The sequence below is a fragment of the Rhea americana genome, unplaced genomic scaffold (genome assembly GCF_003343005.1).
Source record: "Rhea americana isolate MKP2758 unplaced genomic scaffold, rheAme1 scaffold_583, whole genome shotgun sequence".
Classification (NCBI taxonomy): domain Eukaryota; kingdom Metazoa; phylum Chordata; class Aves; order Rheiformes; family Rheidae; genus Rhea; species Rhea americana.
This window is the reverse complement of record NW_028186738.1, coordinates 71,131-96,116: the sequence shown is the minus strand read 5'-3', so window position 1 is coordinate 96,116 and position 24,986 is coordinate 71,131. Positions and strand designations below refer to the sequence as shown.

At 47.7% G+C, this 24,986-nt stretch overlaps 1 protein-coding gene across 1 annotated transcript; it reads left to right on the top strand.

Moving 5' to 3' along the window:
* Positions 1 to 286: 286 nt before the first annotated feature.
* LOC146587552 (protein diaphanous homolog 1-like) lies at positions 287 to 24,986 on the top strand (the record flags this gene model as incomplete). The annotated part of the gene is made up of 10 exons (XM_085319401.1): positions 287 to 385; positions 480 to 574; positions 841 to 942; positions 3,911 to 4,150; positions 4,294 to 4,423; positions 5,616 to 5,741; positions 6,463 to 6,626; positions 6,790 to 6,925; positions 12,029 to 12,115; positions 21,087 to 24,986. Coding segments are annotated over 10 exons (1,343 nt in total), but the record flags the coding sequence as incomplete, so codon positions are not given.

The window sequence follows — 24,986 nt, the reverse complement described above, 5'->3', positions numbered from 1 at the left end:
GTTTAAGGCAATAGCTGTCTTTAGCAAGGGGGGTCGTGGAGTTTTTTGTTGTTGTGGGTTTGTTTTGTTTTGTTTTTATGGGAGAGTAAAGACTGTGTCCATGTGTGACAAGGTCAAGGAGAGCAGCACTCTGAGCTTTCTCTACCCCTTTGTAAAGACATTTGTTATATAAACTAGCCAGAGCTTTGTCATTGATTACTAGGGCAGTTCTTTTCGGATCTTACATGAAGAAAAGCTCTTGCACATTCAGCTTTTTACAGCTTACCTGTATTTTCTGTACTCACAGCGAAGAAAGACCAGGAGGGTGGAGAGGAGAAAAAGACGACTCAAAAGAAAARAGTCAAGGAGCTGAAAGTGTTGGATTCAAAGACTGCCCAGAACCTATGTGAGTATGACAAAATCAGGGACCATTTCCTTTAAGCACTTGACAGGATATTGTCCCTGAAGATTGACCTATGCTTCTCYCTGGATTCTGGCAGCCATTTTCCTGGGATCTTTCCGCATGCCTTATGAAGAGATCAAGACTGTAATCCTGGAGGTGAATGAGTCTGTGCTGACTGAGTCCATGGTTCAGGTGAGAGCATGGACTGGGCAGGGGAGAGAATTCTGCGGGCAGTTGTTTCCTAACTTCCACTGCACTGCAATTTGGGGGGAGAAGGGAGTGACCTTGTTCACTGCAGAACTCTATTAAATTTGTATCCCCTTCTTTTCTTGAGCAGGAGGAGCATAGAGTGTACRGGGGCTATTTCTACTCTAACATTTGGGCGTCTCCATTGGTTGCATGTGTTGGGTGCTGGTTCAGGCAGTCCTCTGCCACACATGTATGCATTTCTCTTGTAGAACTTGATTAAGCAAATGCCAGAGCCAGAGCAGCTGAAGATGCTAGCGGAGCTGAAGGATGAATACAATGATATGGCAGAGTCTGAGCAGTTTGGAGTTGTGGTGAGTGCCTTTTCCTCTACCCAGGCAAAGAAAGATCCATGAGTTGAAAAACTGAAAAAAACTGCATTTCCCCTGGTTTGTTCCTTGTGTGATATCCCATTCCACCTCCACGCTCCTTGTACTGTCTCTGAATTTCCTCTGTCTAGCGTTGTGCAAAAGATCATCAAACAGGCTAACATTCACACAGATTTATTTCCAGAAAAGGGAAGACTCTTYCCCAGGGGCCAACTAGGAGGAGAGACAATGAGAGTCTCCCCAAATGAGCATTCTTTGTCCTCCAAGTACCTTTCCCACAGTAACTATTGGGTTCTTCAAGCTGTGCTCGATTTCCCCATTAGGGAGACTCACTCATTAGGCTAATGGTGTTGATTGGAGCAGGCTTTGATCAGGTGCAGCTGTTGCAGTGCTAATTGGCTCATAAGCTTTGTGTTGTCCATCATCAGGTAATGTTGGTTTTGGTTGTTTAAGTGTCCTTGTCCCCTATTGTTATGTACTGAGCACTGTGTTCCTTTGTGTAAGGTTACAGATCAAAGCTACAAAGTGAGGGGTGGAAAAGGAAGGACAATTGGCCCATCAGGGACAATCACTTCCCACTGCAAAACCCCGCATGTTAGACTTAATGACCTTTTCACAGCACACCTGGGCAAGACCCCGAGGCTCAGAGTACTGTCCTAGAGCCTGGGAGTGGAGGTTGCAGGGCTCTAAGTGAAAAGCAGACTGCAAGGAGTGGGAGGTTACAGAGGAGAGGCTTCAGATTTGCAAGTAGGAGGAACTTAGCATTACATAGGTGAAGGCATTATGCAACTTCAGGACTTCTAGGTCTCATTTTTAAGCCTTTGCCTACATTCAGGATAAATAAAAATTAGAAGGTCTCTTCCACCTAGTCTCTCTGCTACGCATCATGTCTTTCATTTGTATACTTTTTTTTTTTGCTTGTTGATAATGTCTTTTAGCATCCTTGCAACAAACCAGGAATTAATTTAAATACTATACCTTATTTGTCAAAAAAGCTATTAACATATTTAACCCTAGATAGAAGTTTTTAAAGTATTTAACTTGCCTGGATAGAAGTAATTCTCTCTGGGCTGCTTTATCAGGACCAACTTTATTACCTAGGTTTCCAAATAGGCTGACTCTCCCTGTGGAACTGGTAACTTTTATCATCTCACTTTGTGTGGGGAACCTAGATGAGTAACTCTTGGACCTGGTGGATTTTTAGAGCCAAATGGTATGACAGGTCCTTCTATCTGTGTTGTAGAAAATCTGTTTCTCCCTGTTCTTATTCCTTGAGTGCAAACTTTCATGAAGTGTATGGTCACTTGGGTTCTTCTTTCTTTCTTTCTTTTTAAGGCAGGAAAAAAATGAACACTCAAGAGCTCCCTATTTATCTTCCCCAAACATCTTGAGAGGGTCTCAAATATAGTCTTTTTGAGGCACAGATTTTTAGACTGTCTACATCTGAGAAACCTTGTGCTTGAAACGTGCAAGGATCTAGTGGCCAGTAAAACTCCAACAGAATTAGTCCATTTCTTCAGCTACATTTAATTCCAACAAATAAAACTTTGATCGTGTAACGCCAGAAGGAAACTCAGAACAGTGGAGAGGGTTTTGTTTGGAGTTTTTTTTTTTTTTTTTTTTTACTTCCTTCAGTCCTCTGTAAAGAGGACAAGTTCTCCAAGAGTTAAAACTGACTTCAGCTAAGAGTGCTGCTCATCAGAAACAGCAGAGTAGAAAATAAATCTGATCTTGTTACTAATGCCAGAATCTTTATGAACCATGAGAAGTACAGGAAGAATGAAATACCTCAGCAATGTCCTGTTCCTATAATATTTTTTCACTTTATTGATCAAAATAGGATTCTTACAGTTAAGATGCATTTAATGCTTAGAATGACCTTCTCCACAAAGAATAATGATTCTGCCATCGTTCAGCCCTTGCTGATGCTCTTTTTGGAAGTCTCTTGTCCCTATACCCAGGCGTCTGTAATCTGTCCAGTGTCTGGAGTCTGAACACAATCCCCTTCCTCAGGCTTATGCGCAACTTTTAGGCCTGTTCCTGGCAATGATAACGTATGTTTGCTCTGAGATTGCTTCCTTTCCAGACAGCTTGCCCGAGGCAGGGTTTTGTGATCTGAATGTAAAACTTCTCTGGGGGCAGAACCCAACTGCTCAGAAAATTGTTTGCATTACTCTAACAAATTGAGAAGCAGCACAAGTAACGGGCAATTGTTTGGTAACTGTATTCAGTCATGTGGCAGTCAGGAGTTAAGAGCAGAAGGCCTTGGCTAACGAGCTGCGGCTGCTTCCGAGACRTGCCTGCGCTGCCAAAGGATCCTGTGGCCCCGATGGGCTTGGTGATATCCCTTGAGGCTAGATCAGTCAATGCTCGTCTTTGGGAAGCACCTCTTCATCTCTCTCTAAACAAATACTTCTGTGTTATTCTGCTGATTTCTGTGCTTGTAGCTGCGTTGGACTTTGACTCAGGTCAGCATGAAACAAGTGCTTGATACGTCTGAAGTCCGTGGGACTGCAGGCATCACTTTAATGTTTTCCGGATTTGATCTTTCAAGTGGGAGTTGGCAATAGCAATTCTGTGCAAAGAAAGGGGTTACTGACTGTCACTCCTAGTGCGTATGCACAGCCTGTGCTACTCACCTGCCTCCTCTGCCACTTCAACTTAATCTTTTGCTTAGCAGAGTGCGTCTGAGTTACGATATGGTGGGTGGGCCCAATCTTTTCAGTTAAAACCAAGTACCTAATGTGTGACTGGGTGTGAGTCTCTGAAGGACAATTGCTGGGGGGTATCTTTGGGACTCTGGAGGTGTGACGCTCACTCCTAGAGAGTGGGTCCATACAAATCTGTAATTGGTAGTGAGTAACCATCTGTTCTCATCCCCTTCTTTTTCAGACCACCTCAGTTCCCCCTCCCCTTATGCATGAACACTTTTCCTTTCCCGTTCCCTTCTCAGATTAGCTCAGTTTCTCGTCTCCGACCTCGTCTCAATGCCATCCTCTTCAAGCTGCAGTTCAATGAGCAAGTAGAGAACATCAAACCTGAAATCGTCTCAGTGACGGCAGCCTGTGAGGAGGTGCGCAAGAGTGAAAATTTCTCTGGCCTGCTGGAGTTCATTCTGCTGGTGGGTAACTTCATGAACGCAGGCTCTAGGAATGCTGGTGCCTTTGGCTTCAACATCAGCTTTCTCTGCAAGGTGAGTGCTTTTTGATGGGCAGCTCAGGGAACTGATTTTTGTATTGTGTTTATTTCCTAGTCGCCTGCACGTGGGGCTGGAAATAACTGCTGGCTAATCTCCAAATGCTCTCTATACAGTCCTGCTCTTTTTTTCATTACCAGCTCCGTGACACAAAGTCCTCCGATCAGAAGTTAACACTGCTGCACTTTGTGGCTGAACAGTGTGAACAGTCCTACCCAAAACTGCTGACATTTCCAGATGAGCTCATCCATGTGGAAAAGGCCAGTCGAGGTACTGCAGTAGGGCGGGTGGCCTGTGGCTGGGTGCACAGGGAGCCCTTGTAGCTTTTTTTTTTTTCAGAAGAGCTGAAGCTGGATGTTTGCCTTGACAGGAGACAGGGGTTTGGATCTAGGCATTTCTGAATGAAGACAGTTGAAGTTTGTTTATGTCTTTGGGTGCTAGATGGAAGGTGGCTGCAAAGTCCAAGACTGCTTGCCAAAGACACATTATTTTTGTTGTTGCAATAGAAGCCTTGCTCCTATTAAATAATTGCTCTAGCTGTACTTTACTGCRCAGAGTAGCGAAGGAAGCGTCAGTAAAATAAACAGATATGATGCCTGGAAGGAAGGATACGCATTGTTTTGTCTTGCAATAAAAGAGTTGGTTATGCTGAATCAGTATCCAGGGAGGAAGGAAATTGCATCTCAGCAGCAGGATGCAGACTGCAGATATATCCTTCTCTGAGAAAGGATGAAAACTCTCTGCAGCAAGCCTGACTACTGCTGCCCCTACCACCACCCCCCACCCAGGACTGTGCTCTTTAGCTTACTCATCAGTGTTTCCCTGGTTCTGATCTAATATTCCCTTTTAGCTACTGCTAACATGTAATGGTATTGCTGGTGTAACGCTGTCCTCTCTCTTGTCCCAGCACTACTGAGGCAACCTTGATACGCTGAAGTAGAGGTAGGCAGGTAGCTTCACAGTGTCTTTGCAGATAGCCAGTCTTGGAGCTTTGTCAGTCTTTAAATAGCTCTGAGTCAAAAAGAAGTTCCCTTCTATATTTTAGGGACTGGAGATTGTTAAAGCTTGGAGAGCTTTCCCGTCCTGTCTCCCCAACCAAAATAGTGCAGAAAAGGAGAGTAGAGAACAGTACTGGCTGGTATAACTTGGGGTTTGTACTTGTACCAGAGATTTCTCCTTTCACTATCCAGGAGCAGAAAGGGCTGTAGATTCAAAGATCTGCTGTTCACATTTTTGGAGCACTGAGGTATTGTTTTGCAGCAATTAATCATCAGCGTATGGGTGTGATTTGCCTGAGCCTAAATTGGGGTAAGACACTTCTGGCAGATGTCAAACATGTTTTCAGGGATATATGTGCAGTCCTGATAGCAGCTGCAAGATATAAAGCATGCTCCTGGTTCAAGTAAATATTTTGGGAGTGTCTTTCTCTATTTTGGTATGTCTTTTCTGGGGTCTTTTTCAGTGTCTGCTGAGAACTTGCAGAAAAATTTGGACATGATGAGGAAACAGATTTCGGATGTGGAACGCGATATTGAGAATTTTCCAGCCATTACAGATGAAAAGGACAAATTTGTGGAAAAAATGACAATATCCTTTTGCTTGTAGGAAGAAAGATGTTCCAAAATAGGTGTGAGCTATGGTAAAAGGGACTCCAAGGCTTAAAGTCTGGAGAGGGAGAGAGCAGAAGGACCTGTCCTATGGAAAAAGACCTTTCTGTCATGATGTGTAAGGAATGTTACTATATAGCTTTAGAGAATCTTGCATTTGTTCCAGGGATGCTATTTGCCATCAGCAGGGAATCCTCTGTCGTTCTCAATCTCCATGGCAGCTTTGGGCAAAGGGATTGTCACTCTGTTCAACTGTATTCTACAAGTGAGCTGGCTGATGCGTTCCTGGAGTTCCTGAACCACATCAAGGTTGATGGGCAGGCTGGGAGCGCYGTGCTCTTGCAGAGGGGCTTTGAGTTGCATTGGTGTCAGGATGCAGCTGCACTGATGCCGGCGGTACTGTGGTGCGTTGGGGGTATACCATGAAATCTGGCTTTTGTAAGAGGCACTTGCAGGAGTGTGTTTTGAAATTATAATCCAGGCTGTGAGGTGGGTTACAAGAACGACACTGTTTACTTGGGAGCTGCTTATTCCTACTTCTTTCCTTTGAAGTAGGAAGCTGAAGCCTCATTCAAACACTGAACAGATTAGGCTGGGTTCATCTTAGCATCACAGTCTGGTGATGGTGGAGTATATCTGATCAGCTGCTTAATGATGCTTTCTACCTAGCAACTGGCTTTTCCTTGACTTCTGGATTTCACAGCTTCATTAAGGATGCCAAGGAGCAGTACGATAAGCTGCGAATGATGCACTCAAACATGGAAAACCTCTTTAAGGAGCTAGGCCAGTACTTTCTATTTGACCCCAAGAAAACATCTATTGAGGACTTCTTCATGGATCTGAACAACTTCAGAAATATGTTTCTGGTGAGCAGGATGCCCTTTCCTACTCTTATCCTTGTCTCCATTTCCTTCATTGCCCAGATCTGCCACTCTTCTTCCACAGAGGAATGTTAACTGCTTTTGCAGGTTTTTTTCCCACACCCCCTCAATCATGCAGTCCTTCAGCATCTGTTTCTCCTGTTTGCAGCAAGCTGTCAAGGAGAATCAGAAGCGGCGTGAAACAGAAGAGAAGATGCGCCGAGCAAAGTTGGCAAAGGAGAAGGCTGAGAAGGAACGACTGGAGAAACAGCAGAAGAGAGAACAGCTGATAGACATGAATGCAGGTATGAGATGCAGTTGGGCTTTTGGGACAGCAGAGGTTTTGGGCTCAATGCACAGCCCTACTAGCAATGTATGCAGAGAACTGCTGTTGCAAAGAAATGTTCTGCAGTTGGATTCTGAGAGATGGAGTTTTGGGGATATCCTCCCAGTAAGAAATGGAGCAGTATTACTCAGATGAAGTTCTGTGCTTGAGAGCAGCAGCTTGCGGATTTGCATGAGAGCTTTAAACATGAGGGTTAGGTGAATTGCAATAAACCCATCTCCAGAGATGTGCAGAGCCTACCAGGGTACAGAAAACCTGACTGAATTTGAAAGACTTCGAGGGACTTCTCATCGAAATAAAATGCAAAAATTTGTATTACGCACCAAAAGCGATAGGACAAAATGAGCAAGAATTCAATGCTATGGTCCTGTGCTGTCTTTTCCCTTGTTTTATTTGAGAGGCCTGGTGCACATTAGTGTGAGCACTCATGTTTCCCGCTTTCCAAACAGTTCTGCTGTACACTCTTCTACTAATGCAGAAGTCTGGCATTCGACTCATCTATTCCAACCACATATGTTTCAGATTTCTTTGCAAATTTATTTTTAAAAGGAAAAGGGGAGAGATTTCCCTTTCCTCATCCCTTCAGTGCCCTAACTTCTGAGTGGACCAGTCTGCACAGCAGTAAATACTTCTATGCTACAATTTTACATCTTCCTGGGAATAGAACAGACCTGACAGAACCTGCTGGCATTGTTGATGAATGGCAAGATCATGTTTTGATGTTAGGGTTGTCCACACTGTTCACTTTCCTTCCTAGATCCCAAATACTCTGGAATGACAGGGGTATATTTATATCCATGTCACTGCCCGGTGTAAATCAGCCATTTTTGTGACCTTTTTTTAATATTAACTGATTCATAAAAATGTTAATGAGTTTAAGGTTGCTGTTCAGGACTGCTAAGACAGGTGCAGTCCTGAAAGTCCAACCTGGAGGAGCACATGAGTGACAAGCAGCCCATTTAGCTTCATCTGCTGTGTGACTAGTATGATTTCAAAGACCACTACAAAGCTCTCTATTTTAATTCTTGACCCAAAGTGTAACTTCGCTTGCGAAGCACTCTGCTGTCCCCCCAGCCCAGGCTTCCTCGCTTACACTCTTTTCCCGTCTACAAGATGCATTCTTCTGTTGCAACATATGGACTCAATTATTCTCTCTCTCTCCCTCTATTGACTTCCTGTGTCTTTGGATTTCCTGAATGCATCCCCTCCTCCTGAGCTCATGCAGTGAAGTGCCTCAAAAGCTCACATTCCTCTCTGCCTCCCACTGCTTTGCATCCTTTAACAAGGTGGTCCTGACCCAGAATATGAACAGATAAAAACGCAGATCTGTTGTCGTCATAGCTGAGCTCACAGACCTTAAAGGCTTGGATTGCCACAGAAAAACTTACCRGCCCACTAAATGCATTTTCAGTGACTAGCAGGGTTGTGTTCCGACTCTTTTTCTTGACAGAGGTCCCCACCCTGTCCCAGCATCATTCCTAGATCACTGTATTGTTTGCAGCCAACTGTTTCATTTGCAAAACTCAGAGGCTCAGAGGAAATGGAAAGAAAGTCTGAGTTTTGAAAGAATGCATTGAGAAATGTCAAAGTGCTGTGTTTCTCCTGGATGCTGTTTGGCTTCTTTCCTGATCATCTACTTTTACTGGCCTCCCCCAGGGAAGCTGTGTGCCCATGGTTTCTGCTTTTTTAGAGCATTTAGGGAGGAGGGAAGAGGGAGCAGTGTGTTCTCCATTAGTTCTCTCAGCTCCTGCCTGCTGCTCTGGGAGGGGGCCCAGGCGCTGCAGCATCTGAAAGCTTGAAATCTTAAGAAGTCTGAGCTCATTTAAGAGGTGGTGAGAGATGGAAACAGTTAAAACATGCAAATGTATAAGTTAATGATTTCCATCCCCTCACTGGCATGTTACAGTTTTCGGAAGAGGGTCTGGCCGGCAGCTGTGCCAGCAACCACAATTGTAGCTCAAAAAGGGTATTTTCTTCTGTATCTGCTTTCAGCTGTGGCCCCTTTGGATTCTCCTGGTTCCTGCAGATGCCAGTTTCCAGGTCTCCTGCTGCTGCTAGTCCTTGTGACTGTTTTCTCTCTCATCCCCAGCAATGGAGTTAGGTGATGGGGGGGAGCAAAGAAGGCACTGTTTGCTCACTGCTTGCTTTCTTCCCAGTCCTCTGGCAGAGTAGAGACTCTCTCCCAGGATCCAAGTGACTCAGCAGCATTTACAATTAGAACAAAAAGCTGCAGTTTCTCTGCCTCTGAAGCTGAGAGCAGGGAAGTAACTTGCTCGTACAGGGTTTCATATGGAGATGATTCAATAAATATCTGTGGCTGAGCAATCCTGCAGTCAGCTTCATATGCAGAGACGCCCATGCAATCACTGAGTATCTAGGTCCTCGCATCTGAAAATGCTAAGTAACAGGAATATGGAAATGGGTTATTCCTGTAGCTGTTCTGAAATCTTTCCTTGAGAGATGGTACCTGTTCTCTAGCAGACCACTTCCCTCATGATTAGTAGCATCTCTCTAATATCTTCTCATTGTTAGCTCCTTGCTTGCTCAGTAATCAGCCTTTTGTGAGATACAAGACTGAACTTGGCACTGCTTTTCTTGCCTACAGCCGGAATGGATCTCTTGAGTTCTGGCATAAGGAAGATCACCTTAAGGGAKTTGTGCAGCACCTCTCTAGCTTCCTACCTCCAGCTGGTAGGAAGTTTTAGGAGGTGACAAACTGCAAGAAGAAAGCCACCAGGAGTGCCTTGTTGCCCAAGAGCAGAGTTTGGCTCTGTGGACAGACCTGAGTTCATGCTGGCAGAAACCTTTTCCTATTGCAAGGGGTCACAGAAACAAAGAAAGGAATATGTATTTTCTGAATCAACTAAATTATCATAAAGGATGTTTCGATTTCCATGGGCACTTAAAATCTGAAGAGAGAGCATTTAGGCTTCGTTTACTGATGGTCCAGGGTCCTTGTCTAACTTTAGCTCCCCAGCATCCTTCCTCTGTGTTCCTGTCTTCCTGTTGTCYGTCTTGGGATGAGTTCAGTTTGAAGTCCCTTTTGTCCTGCCTTGTCCTCAGAAACCCTGCAGAGCAACCTAGCCTCTCCTCTTAAGTATCTACCAGCATAAGCAGRTTGATAAATATTGGAAACTAGTAGGTAGCACCTGTAATAGATGCTGATGGCCTGCTGCTGTCACTATATCCTGCCTATCCRAACTTTACAAGAGTCCCTGGCATGTGTTTGGACTGGATTGCTCCAAGAGTGGTCAGGTCAAAGTCAGTGATCAGTGTTGCATCTGTCCTACGATTCCCCCYAGCCCACGGCCCTGGTGACTTGTGGGGTACCCTGCTGCCTAGACACTTGGAGGAGCGTTGCAGACTCCTTTCTGTAGCTTACAGGCCAGGTCTGGTAGCCAGGTTTCAAGACCCTAGGTTTCTTCCTTAGCGTGCTAGCACTGCCCCTCCTCTTGTTTCCATCTCGGGCAGGACTGGCTGTGTTTCTGGGGTGCAGGGTGCTGCTAACCTGCTGTCCCAGCATGGAGAATATAGGTCAGCACAGCGGGGTGGATTTGCCGGCAGGTGGCACCCTGCACAGGCTGCATAGATGGGCGCTGGCAGATGTTTAATGGGATTTTATAGCTCTAGGTTTCATTGGGAGCTGTTGTTATGGAAACTGAGATTTGCAGAGTGCTCATGCATTCAGAATTAACTACTTCGATGCCTCTCTGATCACCAGAGAGGCAAAGGGAGGATGAGCAGGAATCTTTCCTCTGTTACTACCAGCTCTGAGGCAGAAAGGAAAACCAAGGGGCTCCTCTTAAAGATATGCCACAAGCTATGTGCACCTGGAGCAGGACAAGTTAAAAAGCTAGCGCACTCATCCTCTCTTTCCAGAGCAGCAGCAAGAATATCCTGCTGTGTTTAGGACTGGATTTTTAGCAGCCTTTTGAAAACTGCTACTGTGCTTTACCAGTACAAGGCTATGTCCAGGAGGGATGCTGGGGAGCTCTGTTGTTTGTCAAGGAGCCCTGGACCTCCCCTGCAAGCTTTGGAAGCTCCCACACAGACAATAAGGGATAGAAGGAGAGGACCAGTATAGGTCTCCAAGGTTGCCAGCTAGGGTAAAGATGCTGTGCTGGTGTCTTCTTTCCAGCATATCTAATTCTACCTGAGATAAATTGAAAGTGTATGGCTCATGCCTGCTCTGGGCATGCCTGAGTGGGCAGGGGAGGGCACTGGAGATCCACTGTCCCTGATGCGCTGTAGAGTCACCGCTGGTGTGGTGGCAGCGCATGTGCTACTGCTGGCACATGGGCTCCCAGCACAGTGACATCCTTGTTGCTAGGGAAAGAGCATAGCTGAGGCCGAGCTAATCTCCTTAGTGGCCTGAGTATCATCAGGACAGTGAAAGGGAGATTAGAGGGCAGTGTCTGGCATTAACAACCAGGGACTCTGATTGGAGAGGACCAAGGAGACAAGTGAGCCAAGCAGAGAAGGAGAACGCTCAAGGGAGGTTTATGGAAGGGTCTGACGGGCCTCAAATAGCAGCAGAATAACCCAACAGCTGGGAGCTCTGAGGGRAAGAAAAGCTTCAGAGAACTTGCCAAAAATCCTTCCTGAGCTGTCCCTGTTTTCTTCTCCTTGGAGAGGAAAGTGTTGCCAGGCAGTCTGCATCCTAATTCGTTCCCTCCCCTCCTCTGTGCAGAGAAAAGGATGTCCTCTGGGGACAGGAGGATCCAAAATTCCCTTAACGCCGCTAGAACAGAGGAGGAGATTGACTCCTTCCACCCTCCGTGGTACCCGTGGGGCATGAAAGCATCCCCTCAAAGTATACTCGGAGGGRGGAGAAAACCATCTGAGTTTTGCCCCATACTTGTCAGCACAGAGGAACAAGATGTAGAATATTTAGTCCCTTCTCTGATATAGGAGAGAGAGAGAGATACTCTTTTCCTTAGACAAAGGAATGTGAGGCTGTTCAGTAAATTTGAGCTGCCTGAGGGAGCCCAGATGCTGGAGTCTGCTCCCTTTTTTTTTTTTTGCCACATGAATTTCACTGGGTATCCTGTTTTCTTTGCAGAAGGTGATGAGACAGGAGTGATGGACAGTCTGCTGGAGGCCTTGCAATCCGGAGCTGCCTTCCGCAGGAAGAGGGGACCGCGCCAGGGTAGGTATTGCTCACAGTGGCATGCTAATTCTGCTCCCTGAGGAAAGAAACTCGGAGTTCCTTGTGTGAGGCGTTCCAGGTGTTTCAAGGCTGGCAAGGGAAGCAGGGGAAAAAACAACAAAATGTATCCTACTATTTGAAGCTTGTTCTTACCTGKTGATGATCGGGTGTTAAGTAAACCCATGGCATGGTTGAGATATCTAGCTAGCATTGCTGCAATTGCTCAGCATTTACATGCTGCATTTCTTAATCCATTTTCCAAACAATTCTCTGTTCTGCTCTATTAGTGCTGGCTTGCACAGCACTTTTCACTGTGTACTCTCAAGTGCCATCTGCTCTTCCCCTACATAATGATGTGGACCAGGACTCCAGAATTTCTTTTCCAGACTGATCAAATAGAATTGTACCTTTTACATGTATGAGTGTGGTCAAGACAGGACTGTTGTGTTCCTGCCAGAAGTACTTGCAAAGAGATGAAGTTGAAGCAGTGGTGAAACACATGAAGGTACATCCAGCGGCAAGAAGCTACATGAAAAATTAAAGAGAAGGGACTTGTGTTGCACTATAGGCAAAAGAAATAGAGATCAAGAGAGTCCTGAAAAGGAAGATAACTTGGAAGCAAGTCCAGAAATGGTTTGGTTTAAGGAGAATGATGTGAAAGACAGCTACAGTTATCTCAGCTTTGAGTGTGGCCTGGCTGAGTGTGTAGAATTCTGGGCCTGAGGTAGCCAGAATGGAAAAGAAACTACAACTGTCTAGCAGGAAAAAAAAAAAAAAACTGAGAGCGAGGTCATGGGGTACTGTATTTGTACCACAGAAGTGGCTGCAGGCAGATGACCAGGTAGAAGTGTGGGAGGGAGATCTTTGAGCCAAGGTTTTGGAAAATGAGAAGCAGAGCTCTATGGGAAATAGAGATGCAAAAGAGAAAGCTACATGTTTTTTTTTCCTCAAGTATAGGAGGAGAGTCAGGAGAAGCATTGAGAGAAATCTACAATTCAGTTTTAACAACCTGCAGTGACAGTGGGATGTTTCTGCAAGTAAAAGAGTGGCAAAGGGGTAAGGATTTAAATTAACAGTGTTCTGCAACGTGATAGAGTTCTTTTGGTAAGGAAAAGCTTGAGACTACTGCAGATGACTGCAGAACTGAGTTACTGTAAAAGTTCAGGTAAGTGTTTTGAGTTTCACAAGTTTGACAAAGGTCCCAGGCAAAACAGATCTGATGGCAGAGTGACATACAGCACAAAGTGGGGAGGAAAACCATACTTTGAGAGAGAAAGGAGCAGCTGTCCCAGGATCCCAAGTGTTGTAAAGAAGGGATGAGAACAGAAGTGATAGGCTGCTTTCCATTTCTTCTCTTTTAAGTTACTACAAAGCAGTAAGCAGCTGGTAGTCTTCTCTGCTTGGAGAGAGGCAGAAATTTGAGATGAAGTGATTTTGAAAATAGTTGCTTAAAATCAAGATAGGCTAGAAAGGGATGCTCAGGCTTCATAAAGTGACATTCCTTGGACTCTGGTGGGCTGTTTAAGAACAGGGAATAGCAAAAATGACAGCTATCAACTTTGGGGCTTTAGGAAGGTTTCAACCAGGGTTAAGGAGTTTGCTCAAGATGGAAAGTCCAGGGTCTCAAAGCCCCTGAGAGAAAGTAAGGATGGTATTGCTTTGAAGAATAAGCCAACACAACCTCACAGAGCATTAGGGAGAGGTGGATGATCATGAGTTAGGTAAAGAAAAGAGAGAGGGCTCTGTACACTAGCAGCAGGTGGTACAGATTAAATTTTGATAACTGATAGCAATACATACCTGAATGCCACCCAATAATGTGTTACTTCTGGGCAAGAGTTTGTAAGATTTCAGAAGTCAATGTTTTTAGSAGGGATCTTTGTCCTTACTAATTCTTCGGTGTTAATGCACAGGGCATGAGAAGAGGAGTGAAGGGGCAGGTCTTCCCCCCCACCACCACCCTCCTTTATAGAGTAGCTCTGGATGCAGGGATCTCCTCCACTGCCTCCCAGCACAGCTCCCTCCCACAGTCACCAACTCTGAGCATGGTGCTCAGCTCCAGCACTTGCTAGCAAGCCCCTGGGAAGGGGGAACTGTCTCTGCATTTTAGCCACAGCAGGACCTAAGGCTAATACATGATTAGCATAATCTTGCAATCACATCAGGCTTGTGTGTCATCAGGCTTGTGTGTCATCTTGGTGTGTGCCTGGCTGAAGTTAGTTGGTACCATCGCAAGTGCAAAGCACCTGTGGTACCCCACCAGTGATGGGACCATGGCTGTGACTGGGTGCAAGGGCAATGCAAAACCTGTATTACCAGTGTGCACAGCATCACATGTATTCCCATAGCCTTCCTTAGCTGTTTCTTGATAACGTGTCCTATGGCCTTCCCCTCTCCAGACTTGGTTTGCTCCGGTGTCCCTCCCTTCTTCCCCAAGTCAGCCCTGTTTTCTCCAAATGCAGGCTACTGGCAGGAAACTCCCAGCATGTAATCAGAAGCCTGTGATGACATTAGCAATCTTCACAGCAGTTTCAGATCCTGCTTCCCTTTGAGGGGGAGGGTTTCCCTTTCCACACCTGTGAAAACAAGGGGCCATTACTCACTGCCTGCAGCATGCCAGGTACAGCACTGTCGGAGAGGCTGCTGACTAGGAATYGCCTGAGGTTCAGGCAGCTGTGTTTTGTTCCTGGGCAAAACCAGGAAAAGGAGACCTTGGTTTTTGCACAAATGAGATTTTGGAGTGACCTGCTGCTACAATGAGGGTCTTCAGTCTCACTGTCAGTGTTGGCACCAGGCACCTCTTTGCTGTTACCTTGGCTGCAAGGGGCAGGAGAGCTCCCTTTACACCATGTCACATAGGTGGAAGGTGGGGTGGTCTCAGACACACAAGCCTGAAGTCTGCATATTGCTGGGGATTTCCTTTAACTGCTTTCTGGATTTTTCTGTCTTCCACTGTCTTTTCAAAAGACAATTTTTGTACAGTTCTACAGACCGCAGCAAATGTGTGGTCTGAGTTTTGGTATTGCCATGTAGYGCCCTGAGAGCATGTGTCTGTAGAAGATCTTGCTGAAGAAGGTGCTTCTCCCCCGAGTTGGGACTTCTACAGATGCTGCGTTTCTGATTCTTTATGCCTGCCAATCTGCAGTGTGAAGCTTTGTGGTCCCCGAGAGCATTGCTTCGGCTTTCCCCGTGGGACATCATGCTTCCTCATTGCTGTGTCGCCAGTTGTCAGGGTGCATCTCCAGCCCCCGTCACTCCTCGGRCTGCCTTGTCACGGCCGCTGAGGAACACAGAAGCTCTATGTGTAGATCCTGTCAGCTCTGATCTTTGACTCCTGTTCCTTCGTAGGCAGCTGTGCCTATTCAATCACTAGCAGTTTCATTGCTGGGCTGTAAAGGAATGGGAAAAGCTGCCAGGCCTCCGGGGACTCTGCTTAATAGCTTAAAGGACTCATTGTGGGGGACGGAGGTCAGCAAAAGGGGATTGTTCCAGCTAGCTCATGAAGAAAGGAGAGCAGGCCGCGAGAGTCGCCGGATGCGCACACAGTAGCTCAGTGTCCTCCTCCAGTCTGGCTGCGCAATTGTCCTATAGTCATGGTTTCGGCCTGACGATTCAGAACTGGGTTCTGCTTTAAGTGACTCAACTGGTCTCCTTTTTCTGTAGCCTCGACGTCACGCACATGCCATCTGCTCCCCACAACAAAGGAAAGCGAAGACAGAAAATCAGTCATGAATCCATCCCTCCCACCCTTAGCTCGTTGCTGGCCCAGGCGTCCAAAGCATGGCCCAACATGAATGGGAGCAGTGACATATATGTATCTTAGCTGGGTGCAAAGAGCCTCCTTTTCCCTAAACAAGATAAAACTACAGTGTACAGAGCAGGCACATTACCTCCCAGTCCCTATTGCTCAGTTTGTTGCCTGATTTGTGGTGGAGAATAAAGCTCATCCTTAACATAGGTGTTGCACCATTGACAAAGACTGTAACCTGTTCAACTCCCCTGACTTGTTATGGGGTTAGCAATCACACCACGGCAAAAATCTGTGCCTCTAGTAAGAGGCAGCAATCTCCAAGTCGTCTTAAATGTTTTGCCAGTGCTCTGCAGAGCCACTGCACTCTTGAATTGGATTTACTGGGGAAGACCAAAGAAAGCGTCTTTGGGCATGGCCTTGCTTGTCCTGTTATCCATCAGCTCTGCCATAAATGCTCACTGCTCAAAAAATATTAATTTAGTCCAGTAGCTCCAGTGTGGTGGTCTACTGCTGTTGAAGATGGCTCGGGGCTCTGGTTGATAAAACCCACCAAAGGGCATTCAACTTAGGTGAAAAGGTCACTAGCTGAATCGTATGAGAATCTATCTATGCTATTGAAGATATTCATAAATGGGCTGGATGAGTGAATAACAGTAATAAATGTCTGTGGTGATGTCAGCTAAGTGCTCTGTAGTCGTCAAAACCTAAAAGCCCAGTTTGAGATCTAGGAATCTTGGGGGGAGGGCAGAGGGAAGAAAAAGGAAAGGAACAGTAATGGCATGGTATAACAATGTTATGTTATTTTAAATCTGTTTTATGGCTGCATCTTGGATATGGCATGCAGGAAGGACACGATGAATTAGAAAAAGTGCAGAGAGAAACAGCAAAGATGATTAGGTAGACCTGGGACTCTTCAGTCTGGAAAAGGAGGAGGGGAATCAGGGTGTGAATAGGTGTATGAAATTATAAGCTGGAACTTAGAGGCATAAATGAAGCTGGGAGCAGCAGGCATAAATGAAAAGATACAATTTCACACAGCACTCTTTACAGCATGCTATGGATGCTTAAAATTTACATGGATTAAAAAAGCAATTGAGTGTATTTATGGAAGAAAAAGGTAGGAGGACGTGAGAGAATTTGCTGGTAGAGAAAATCAGAGGGGGATGTGAGAGAATATTTATGAGAGCTGCAAGGAGGAGCGGATATGATTGTCTCTAGGAGAACTTGCTGGGTTTGTATCGTGTGTTGGGGGAAGGGATTTGGTTTGGGAGTGAGCCAGGCTGCAGGAGGAATAAGAGCTTTCTGGTTTGAGCTGGAGCCTGGGAGAGGAATGGGCTCAGCCCACGGGAGAGGAGGTGACTGTGGACAAACAAGGGGTCAGGGCTATGTGTGAGTGAGACTGAGCTCTGAACAGGCGTTTGCAGTGAGAGGGGCTTGCTGGATCACGGGAAGGCTGTCAGGGAGAGGAGGATTAGCCAAAGGAGAGGGAGGAAGGTGACATCGAGTATATTTAGTGCAGGCTCCTGCTTTCTCTTTCTAGCTACAGTATGGTCCAGCTGACAGCTGGTGGGACCGCTCTCACTTACCATTCTGCTGTAGCCCCAAAAGGATCAGTGCAAAAAGCCCAACAGCTATGAAGGCTTCCAGCTTTGTCTGCACAAACCACACACCTGGTCCCTCAGTTGCCACTGTATCGAGGTGGGAGAGCAGACCTTGGACTGCCCGGACCACACCTGCACACAACCTAAGCAGCAGCTACCTCCTGCTGAGAAGCTTGAGAGTGGCTGTCCCTTCAGCAGCACCTGTAAGGGCTGTGTAAAACCTGTTGCCAGGAGTCAGCGCTGAGAAATTCCCACCCTGCAAAGGGGGTATCTCGGCAAACCTGGAAACAAAAGGGAGGCAGTAAAGTGTCTTGGTTTTGAGGGCTGTCAGTCCCTTCTTGAACTGTGTACATCCACATATCTCTTGCTTTTTCAGTCTGAGGGAGACCCATAAGTGATCTCYCTCTATCTGCTGAACAGCTGTTAAAAGGCTGGAGGTACAGAGCTTGGCCCAGCAGGACATGGACCTAGCAGGTCTCAGGGCTGGGAGCCCTGCTTGTAGCAGGAAGGCACCAGTACTGCTCTGGTCCCCTTGTCCCAGTTTGGAGGTACGTTCTAGCAGGCTCGGAAAGCAATCTGACTGGAGACTCTCTTATTTCCTCTGCTAGACTCTCTCCTGTCCCTCTGTGAGGTGGAGGAGGATACGCCTGAGCGGGTAACACATGGGCATGTTGTTCTTCACTCCCCCACTCGTGTCTGTAACCCCTTGTGTGCTGCAGGCAGGGAGGGTTAGAAGAGGAGACTGAGACAAGCTTGCAGCCTGAGGCTGCAAGTCCAGCGATACCTCCACAGTGGATTGAGGAAAAAAAGGGGGGGGGCATTTTCAATGGTAACTTTGGGAGTGTTTACRTTTCCTGGTTCTTCCTTTTCTTTAAAAACTTCCATGCTTTTCCAGACCTAATGCATGACCCAGCCTGGCTGCCTGCTTGGGAGCCAAGGGCTGGCTCATGCTGCTGGGCTGTGGGACTCCATGCTCTCAGGATCTGGCCAGAGCAGACTGTTTCTTGCTGTCTCTCTCCTCATTCCCCTCCCTTCCTGCTGTTGTGTGCCCTGTTTCTGACTCAGTGCTGCAGTGATGCATCAGGCAGGGAGTGCAGCCAGCTGATGCTGTCCTATCCTCACTGCTTCAGTTACTCTTTACCCCCCAGGGTAGGTACTCTCCATGCCAGGGCACAGTCTTGGGTCTTGCAGATATCAGGTGGGGAAAGGGAGCTGTGTCTGTGTGTGCCCTTCCAGTTGGTCGCAGGCTTGGAGGATTGTGATGGGGGTGAGCCCTTCAGATCCRAGAGACAAGCAGTGGACCGAAGGACTTGACTGAAGCTGCAGATTAGCAGCAGGCTGTGGGTATGGGCAAGGCATGCAAAAAGAAACTTTCTGGACCTTGTTAACTCTTGGGCAAGGATTTGACTGGAAATGGAGTGTATATTGAATTTTTATCTGGATTCAGGTAAAAGATGGGAGGCAATCAATTACAGAGAGCAGTGAGCCAGGGAGCAGAGCAGCTTTGGATGGGAGGGAGAGAGTGATGAGGGTGAATTGTAGAAAGGGACCACAGATGTCGAGCCGGAGGAGCACGGCCAGAAGTAGTAGTGCTAGCAGTGTGCTGGAGAGAAGCTCAGAGGTGCTGCCAGGGGAGGGGGCAGGCTGGATGGTCCTTTGTTGTCCTTAGGATTTGGCTGTTTTCTGTGGCCRGGTGGGAGAGAGCTCCCTGTGTGTGAGATGTGAGAAATCTCTGAAAGTTGTTCTTGAGAGCTAGGGTGTAGAAGCATGGCAGGAAGAGGCATGCATGGCAAGGAGAGGTGAAGGCAGGGGGGTTATTTCAAGGGTGCTCTAAGGCTCGGAGGAAAGAGGGGTGCCAAGGATGATCTGGAAGAGGGGATGGGTTTGTGGTAGTTATTTTGGCAGTCTCTGCAAGGGGTTTAAATCCTGTACAGGAGCTCCCCGGTTCCTGCTGTGCTTGCCTGTTGCATGCCTCTGCATGGGTTTGCATGCCTGCCCTTTGCGTTCACAAGCCTGCTCCCAAGGGCTGCATGACAAACTGCCTGTGAGAAAGGGCTGGAAGGTTTTTCAGTCCTGAAGGAGTTAATATTGCTTGTCTGCAATCTCTGGGCGGTAATTCAGCCACTGCTTTGTATTCCTGAGAACATCCCCTCCCTTCTTCCTTCTCCTCTCAAATGTAAAGATATTTCTTCCTGGACATTCAAGCTGAGGAGGTTGTGCATGAACCACAATTGGAGCTTGTGAGCATGGCACTCGTGCGTGGCCTGCCTGCGTGTGCCACAGCATGAAGGTGTCAGTGCCTGCCTGAACATACCCCGCAGTAGCTCGTTGGAGTGAGCRGAAAGGCTCCGTGCACACTTCACACACTGCTCACGTGGCTGTGCAGTCTGGGTGTTACGCATGGGTGTACGTGTTGGTAGTGTGTTGCAGCTCACCAAACTTGTGCGATGTGGCTGATGTCTTTGCCTTGTCGAAAGTACTGTGGCCTGTTTCTGCTGAGTGCCCCAAAGCCTACAGATGCCCTCAGTGGGGCACAACTGCTGTTCTAATTCCAAGGTATTAGCTTGGCTCAGCCTCRGATGTATCTACCACATCTTGATCTGTATCAGCTCAGGCCTTAAGCTGTAAAGACATCTTAAGTGTTATGTGGTGCCTGGCCCTTGTTACTGGAACACCAAAGCTCAGCTGCGTCTGGAAGGTAGCGCTGTTCTTAAATCGRTAAGACCATAAGACAAAGCATAGAACAAGGAAGGACGTGAAAGGATTCGGAGGGCTATAATCCTCCCCTGACACAACGCAGTAAGAACCTGACAGACAATATTCGCTGTTAGACCATTGCTTTCCTCTCCCGTGGAGAGAGGCTGCCTCCCTAGATTGCAGTGTGTCACGATGCTCYTAGCTGGGAGCTGTGACTGCTGTAGTCGCAGTGAATACAGAGGAATCTTGAACCCCAAGCTGCAATGCCATGCTTGAGATTGGAAACACCCTTTCCTGCCATCAGACTGCTGGTTTTAAGGACTTTGTGTCCCAGTAGCAATGGAACTGGAAGGACACAACCTCACGAGCATTTGGATCCTACCCCATGCTTGCTTGATGCTGTGAATGCAGAGCAGATTTCTCCCGTCTGGTGTTCCTGGTCCCTCCACCTGCCTTGCCAATGTGTTCTTGATGCTCTCTCTTCAGTGCTGTTGCCATGCTGTCTGGGGCTACCAGGTGTTTTTTCTACACTTGTAGTCTACGTACCACATCACACAAACATTATACTCCACATCTTCCTCCAGGAAACTTTTCTACATGCCATAAATCTTAAGTGGGGAGATGTTTCCAACAATAATTCTTGCTGTATTTAATCCCACCATATAGGTCCTGGCTGCCCCGAAACTGAGCTTCCACAGGCTTACCTTGTGGTGCTTACATCCTCTGAACAGCATGTGTTCAGGCAGCTCTGGCCCCTGTGGTGGCAGCTTCGTGATCCCTAGTGTCTTGAGGACTGTTGGCCAAGTGGTTCTGGGGYTTTCCCCCAATCCAGGTAGTCACTGCCCTGGAGGAAGATGATCTGTACCAAAGCAAGCCTGAAGGCACTTGTCTCTTCTGTTTCTAACAGTCTTTTCTTTTACAGCAAAAAGAAAGACTGGCTGTGCTGTCACCTCTCTGCTAGCTTCAGAGCTGATGAAGGATGATGCCCTGAGTTCAGTACCAAGTAAGATGCTCAAGAACAGTGAGAAGACAACAGATGGAGAGGTACATGAGGAAACCATGGAGATGAATAGCCGCTCAAGCTAGACTTTGGGCCCTGGACTAGGGCTGAAACCTGCAGGACTGAAAGTTTTACAGAGGAAGTAAAATACACTGGGTCACTGGAATCTGTGCATGAGCCTGAGGGGGTAATTTAATTTCCGTCTTGCTCCTGGGGCTGCTTGTGCCAGCTTTGAGCCTTTTGTTATTGTTCTAGATCTCCTCTCCAGTCTTCGGTCTGCCTCTGTAGAGAATTGAGGGGGCAAAATGCTTTAGCTGAGCAGAAGCTATGCTCAGCACAAAGGGGAGGAACTTCATTTGCAGCCCTCCTTTTCTCAGCAGGAGTGTGGTGGAGCAGACTGGGCAGAAAGAGGCATGGACAGAGAGGGTAGAGCCACAGCCCCACCTACACATATCTCTRTGTTGGGGTGCCAAAGCAGAGACATTGTAAGCTGCCTTAACCCCRACTTTTTTAGTCTCTGTTACTTTGGGACGTGCTGATGAGCCAGACCAGCCAAAGCTCTTGCTCCAGTTGACTCTCCTCTAGCAGTACTGGAGGCTCCTAGCCTGTTCCTTCATCACCTCTCTGCAGGAGAGAACCCTGTAGGTCAATTTAGCTGGACTTCTCCAAATGCTGTTGTGTTATTGTACCAGCACCTTCTGTGCCCTCATCCTGCTGCCCGCTGGGAAAGGAAGCGATTCCTGAGCTGTCGGAGGTGGGAAGCTGCGCCTTTGTTTGCCTCAGGACCTGTTGCTTTCCTGCTTTCTCTCTGCTTGCTCTATTTATTACTAGTGTCCTTTAGCTGAGCCCTCCCTGCTGCTGGAGAGAACACAGTGATATATGTGCCCAAAGGGAAGGGAAAGGATCCTGCTGCTGATGGCCAGGGCAGGCAGGGAGGAAGCCGCTTCTACTCCAGTAGCTGCCTCTGCATGTCTTGAAGCCGAGAGGACTAAGGTGAAGTGTGTTAGTCTGTGTTACTCTGTGCTGTGAGGCRAGGAACTCTTCCCTCAGTGGCACGTGCCTAAGCACTGGCCGCAGCCCCCCGGTGACGTCYGCTCGGGACAAGCCAGGGGCCGCTSTTCTTAGCAGCGTACAATCTTCACGGGATGCCGTGTCAGGAAAACACGGCCTGTCGTCTTTTGTGGCAACCCCCTCGTGTGGCTGTAGCCCGGGGCCTGGGAGCAACACCCTGGGGCCCAGACCTGCTGCAGCTGCTTGCTTCAGCTGTTGTGTTGTGCCATGCCGGACTCCCGCTCACCCTGCCGCGGTGATGAGGGCGGGAGCCTCATTCTACAAAATCACTTTGCAAATGTATCTATTTTTGTATCAGATTTTGTTTTAAAAGAAAATTTGAATGTAAGATGAAAATATCTGAAACATCTGCATGTTCCTCGGAGTCCGCTCCGTGCCCCGTGCCAGCCAGACGAGCACTGCACCGTCCTGACCCTCCCTGGGTGTGGAGGGGACCTGCCTACCTGCTTGAAGCCCCCAGCCCCAAGGTCAGTGGAGCTGCCTTGTTTGCTGCAGCTGAGCCTCCACATCCTGGGCCTTCAGTAAGGTAGCTCGGACTGCCTCTACTTACCTCTCCCCTTGTGGGACTGTTATTTTATACGTGCTGCTGAGCAACTCTGATGTGAGCAGCTGCGGATACTCCTGTCAAAAGCCAGCTGCTTGGGCTTGGAAAGCAAGATGCGGAGCGGTGCTGGACACCAGAGGTATATAGGAGCACAGGCCCCCCCCCCCGCAGCAGGACCCCACGTATGCACTGCGGGGTGCTGGCTGATGGTGCGATAGTTTGTGGTGGGAATGTCTCTGCCCTAACTTGTGATATCCAGAAATTGAATTTTGTTGTTGTTTTAACTTAATACGTTTATAATGTTGAAGTGATGGAGTGGTCTAAAGCAGCCCAGTGTAGTCTGGGCCTGGCACGCAGCCTGGCTGCTATTGCACCCATGCACTTCTGCACCCAGAAGCGTATGGATGGGGACTTGGCACATGCATACAGTGTCACAGGYCACAAGCTGTATGTGCGTGTGGCAGCACAGTGACATAACCTGYCTGCGGTGAAACCAGGAGCAGAAAGTGCCAGCCCCTTGGGCAGGAGGAGGCAGTCCATGTGCTTGCATGAGGTCGCCTTCTCCTAGCRTTGTTACCTCCCAGTATGGGGTTACAGTGATGCTTCTGCATTTGAAAAATAGCAAATTAGGCATTTGCTGTGCCTCACATGATGATTGCTGCCTGCAGACACTGCCCAGCTYTTCTTGGGAGGAAACGGGCTGATCCCACCTAAGGTAGGAGTTGGGTACAAGGAGGCAAGGGAAGGAAAGGGGGTAGAAGGGAATGCTTTTGGAGAGAACACCATTTGGCACCCTCAGACTTGGGGAGCGCACAGGAAGGGCTTACCCAGCTGAGGCAGTGCACTGGGGTCTCGGGGWCTCTTCTGATAGTTGATGTTGCCCAGGATGGGGCAGGTCCTTTCCTGCAAGAGTGCATGCCCGGCAGAGGTGCTGGTGGGAGAGCTGACCCCCTGGTCCCTCCCACCCCACCAAAGGTGTCAYGCTGAGGCTTTGCAGCTTTTATTTTTAATCTACTTCTGTTGTGTTCAGTAGTAAGAAAATTCCATTTTCATAGTGTTTTGGGGTGTTCCTGGGATTTGTGATCACATCTGATTATTGGCTGAAAATGTTAATAAAAAAAATGGAACTGTGCAGGGCTCTCAGCCTCCCRTTTCCTCTGAACATCACAGTCTGGCTGGGAGGGAGGCTCAGGAGGCAGGTGCCACATCCCCTGCCCTTTCAGCCTGAATATAAGGAAAGAAATGGAGGGGCCAGTGGATGAGAGGAGCTAGGTTATCCCTGCGGCTGCACATGTCCACTCCCGTCGCTGGCACGTGGCGTGGCCGCTGCTCTGCTCGCGGCAGCGTGTGCGCTCAGMAGGGCTCTTTGTGCAGGGCATGATTTCCAATAGCTGTTTCAAATGCACTTTGTGTCTATTATCTCTGTCCCATCCCAGGTACTAGGCTCTTGCATGAAACCCAGTGGTGCATGAACTGGAGAGAATAAGAAAAACAGCTAGTGAGCCCCTTGTTCTGCAGAGTAGGCCCTTGGGAGGAGGTAGATACTTGCCTGTGTGTCAGACTTGTTTTTTAAATGAGACAAACCTTGATTGTGGAGGGGACGGGGATTACTCCTGTTCAGCCCCAGGCGACCAGTAAGGCAGGATGATGCTGACCCCGTGGTGGCAGCAGTGGAGGGACTCGGCTCACTCAAAGCTGGGTCGATCAGGAGGCTGCTAGAAGCCAGGCTTCGCTGCCTTCCCCTGGCGTCTGCTAGCTGCTGCCTACCTGGAAAGGGGTGAGAGAGTCGGAAAAGGCAGGTAGGACAATTTGTGCGTTGGCCCCTTTACCCTGTCGGGCTGAGAGCAGGGTGTCACCCTCGCAGCCAGGCGGTGCAGCAAGCTCTGCCGGGTCTGTGACTTTGTATTAAGGAGGAGTTGTCTTTGCCTGGCCAGATGCCAGCGGCTGGATCCGGTGCCCCCAGGAAGCTGCAAAATGAGACGCAGAGATATGTGAGCTGCACCTGGGCCAGTCTGGAGCCTTGCCCGAGAGCTTTTATTTTCTGGTGGGCTTGTAAGGGTTTCCTTCATTAAAGCCTTTTTTTTTTTTTTTTTTTTTAATGGCTTTGCAGCTGTGGGCAAGCACTGCTCTGGTAGCACCATGGTATCATGACAGTTTCTTTATATGTACAAAATATGGAGAAATAAACATTATTTTGGGTACAAAAA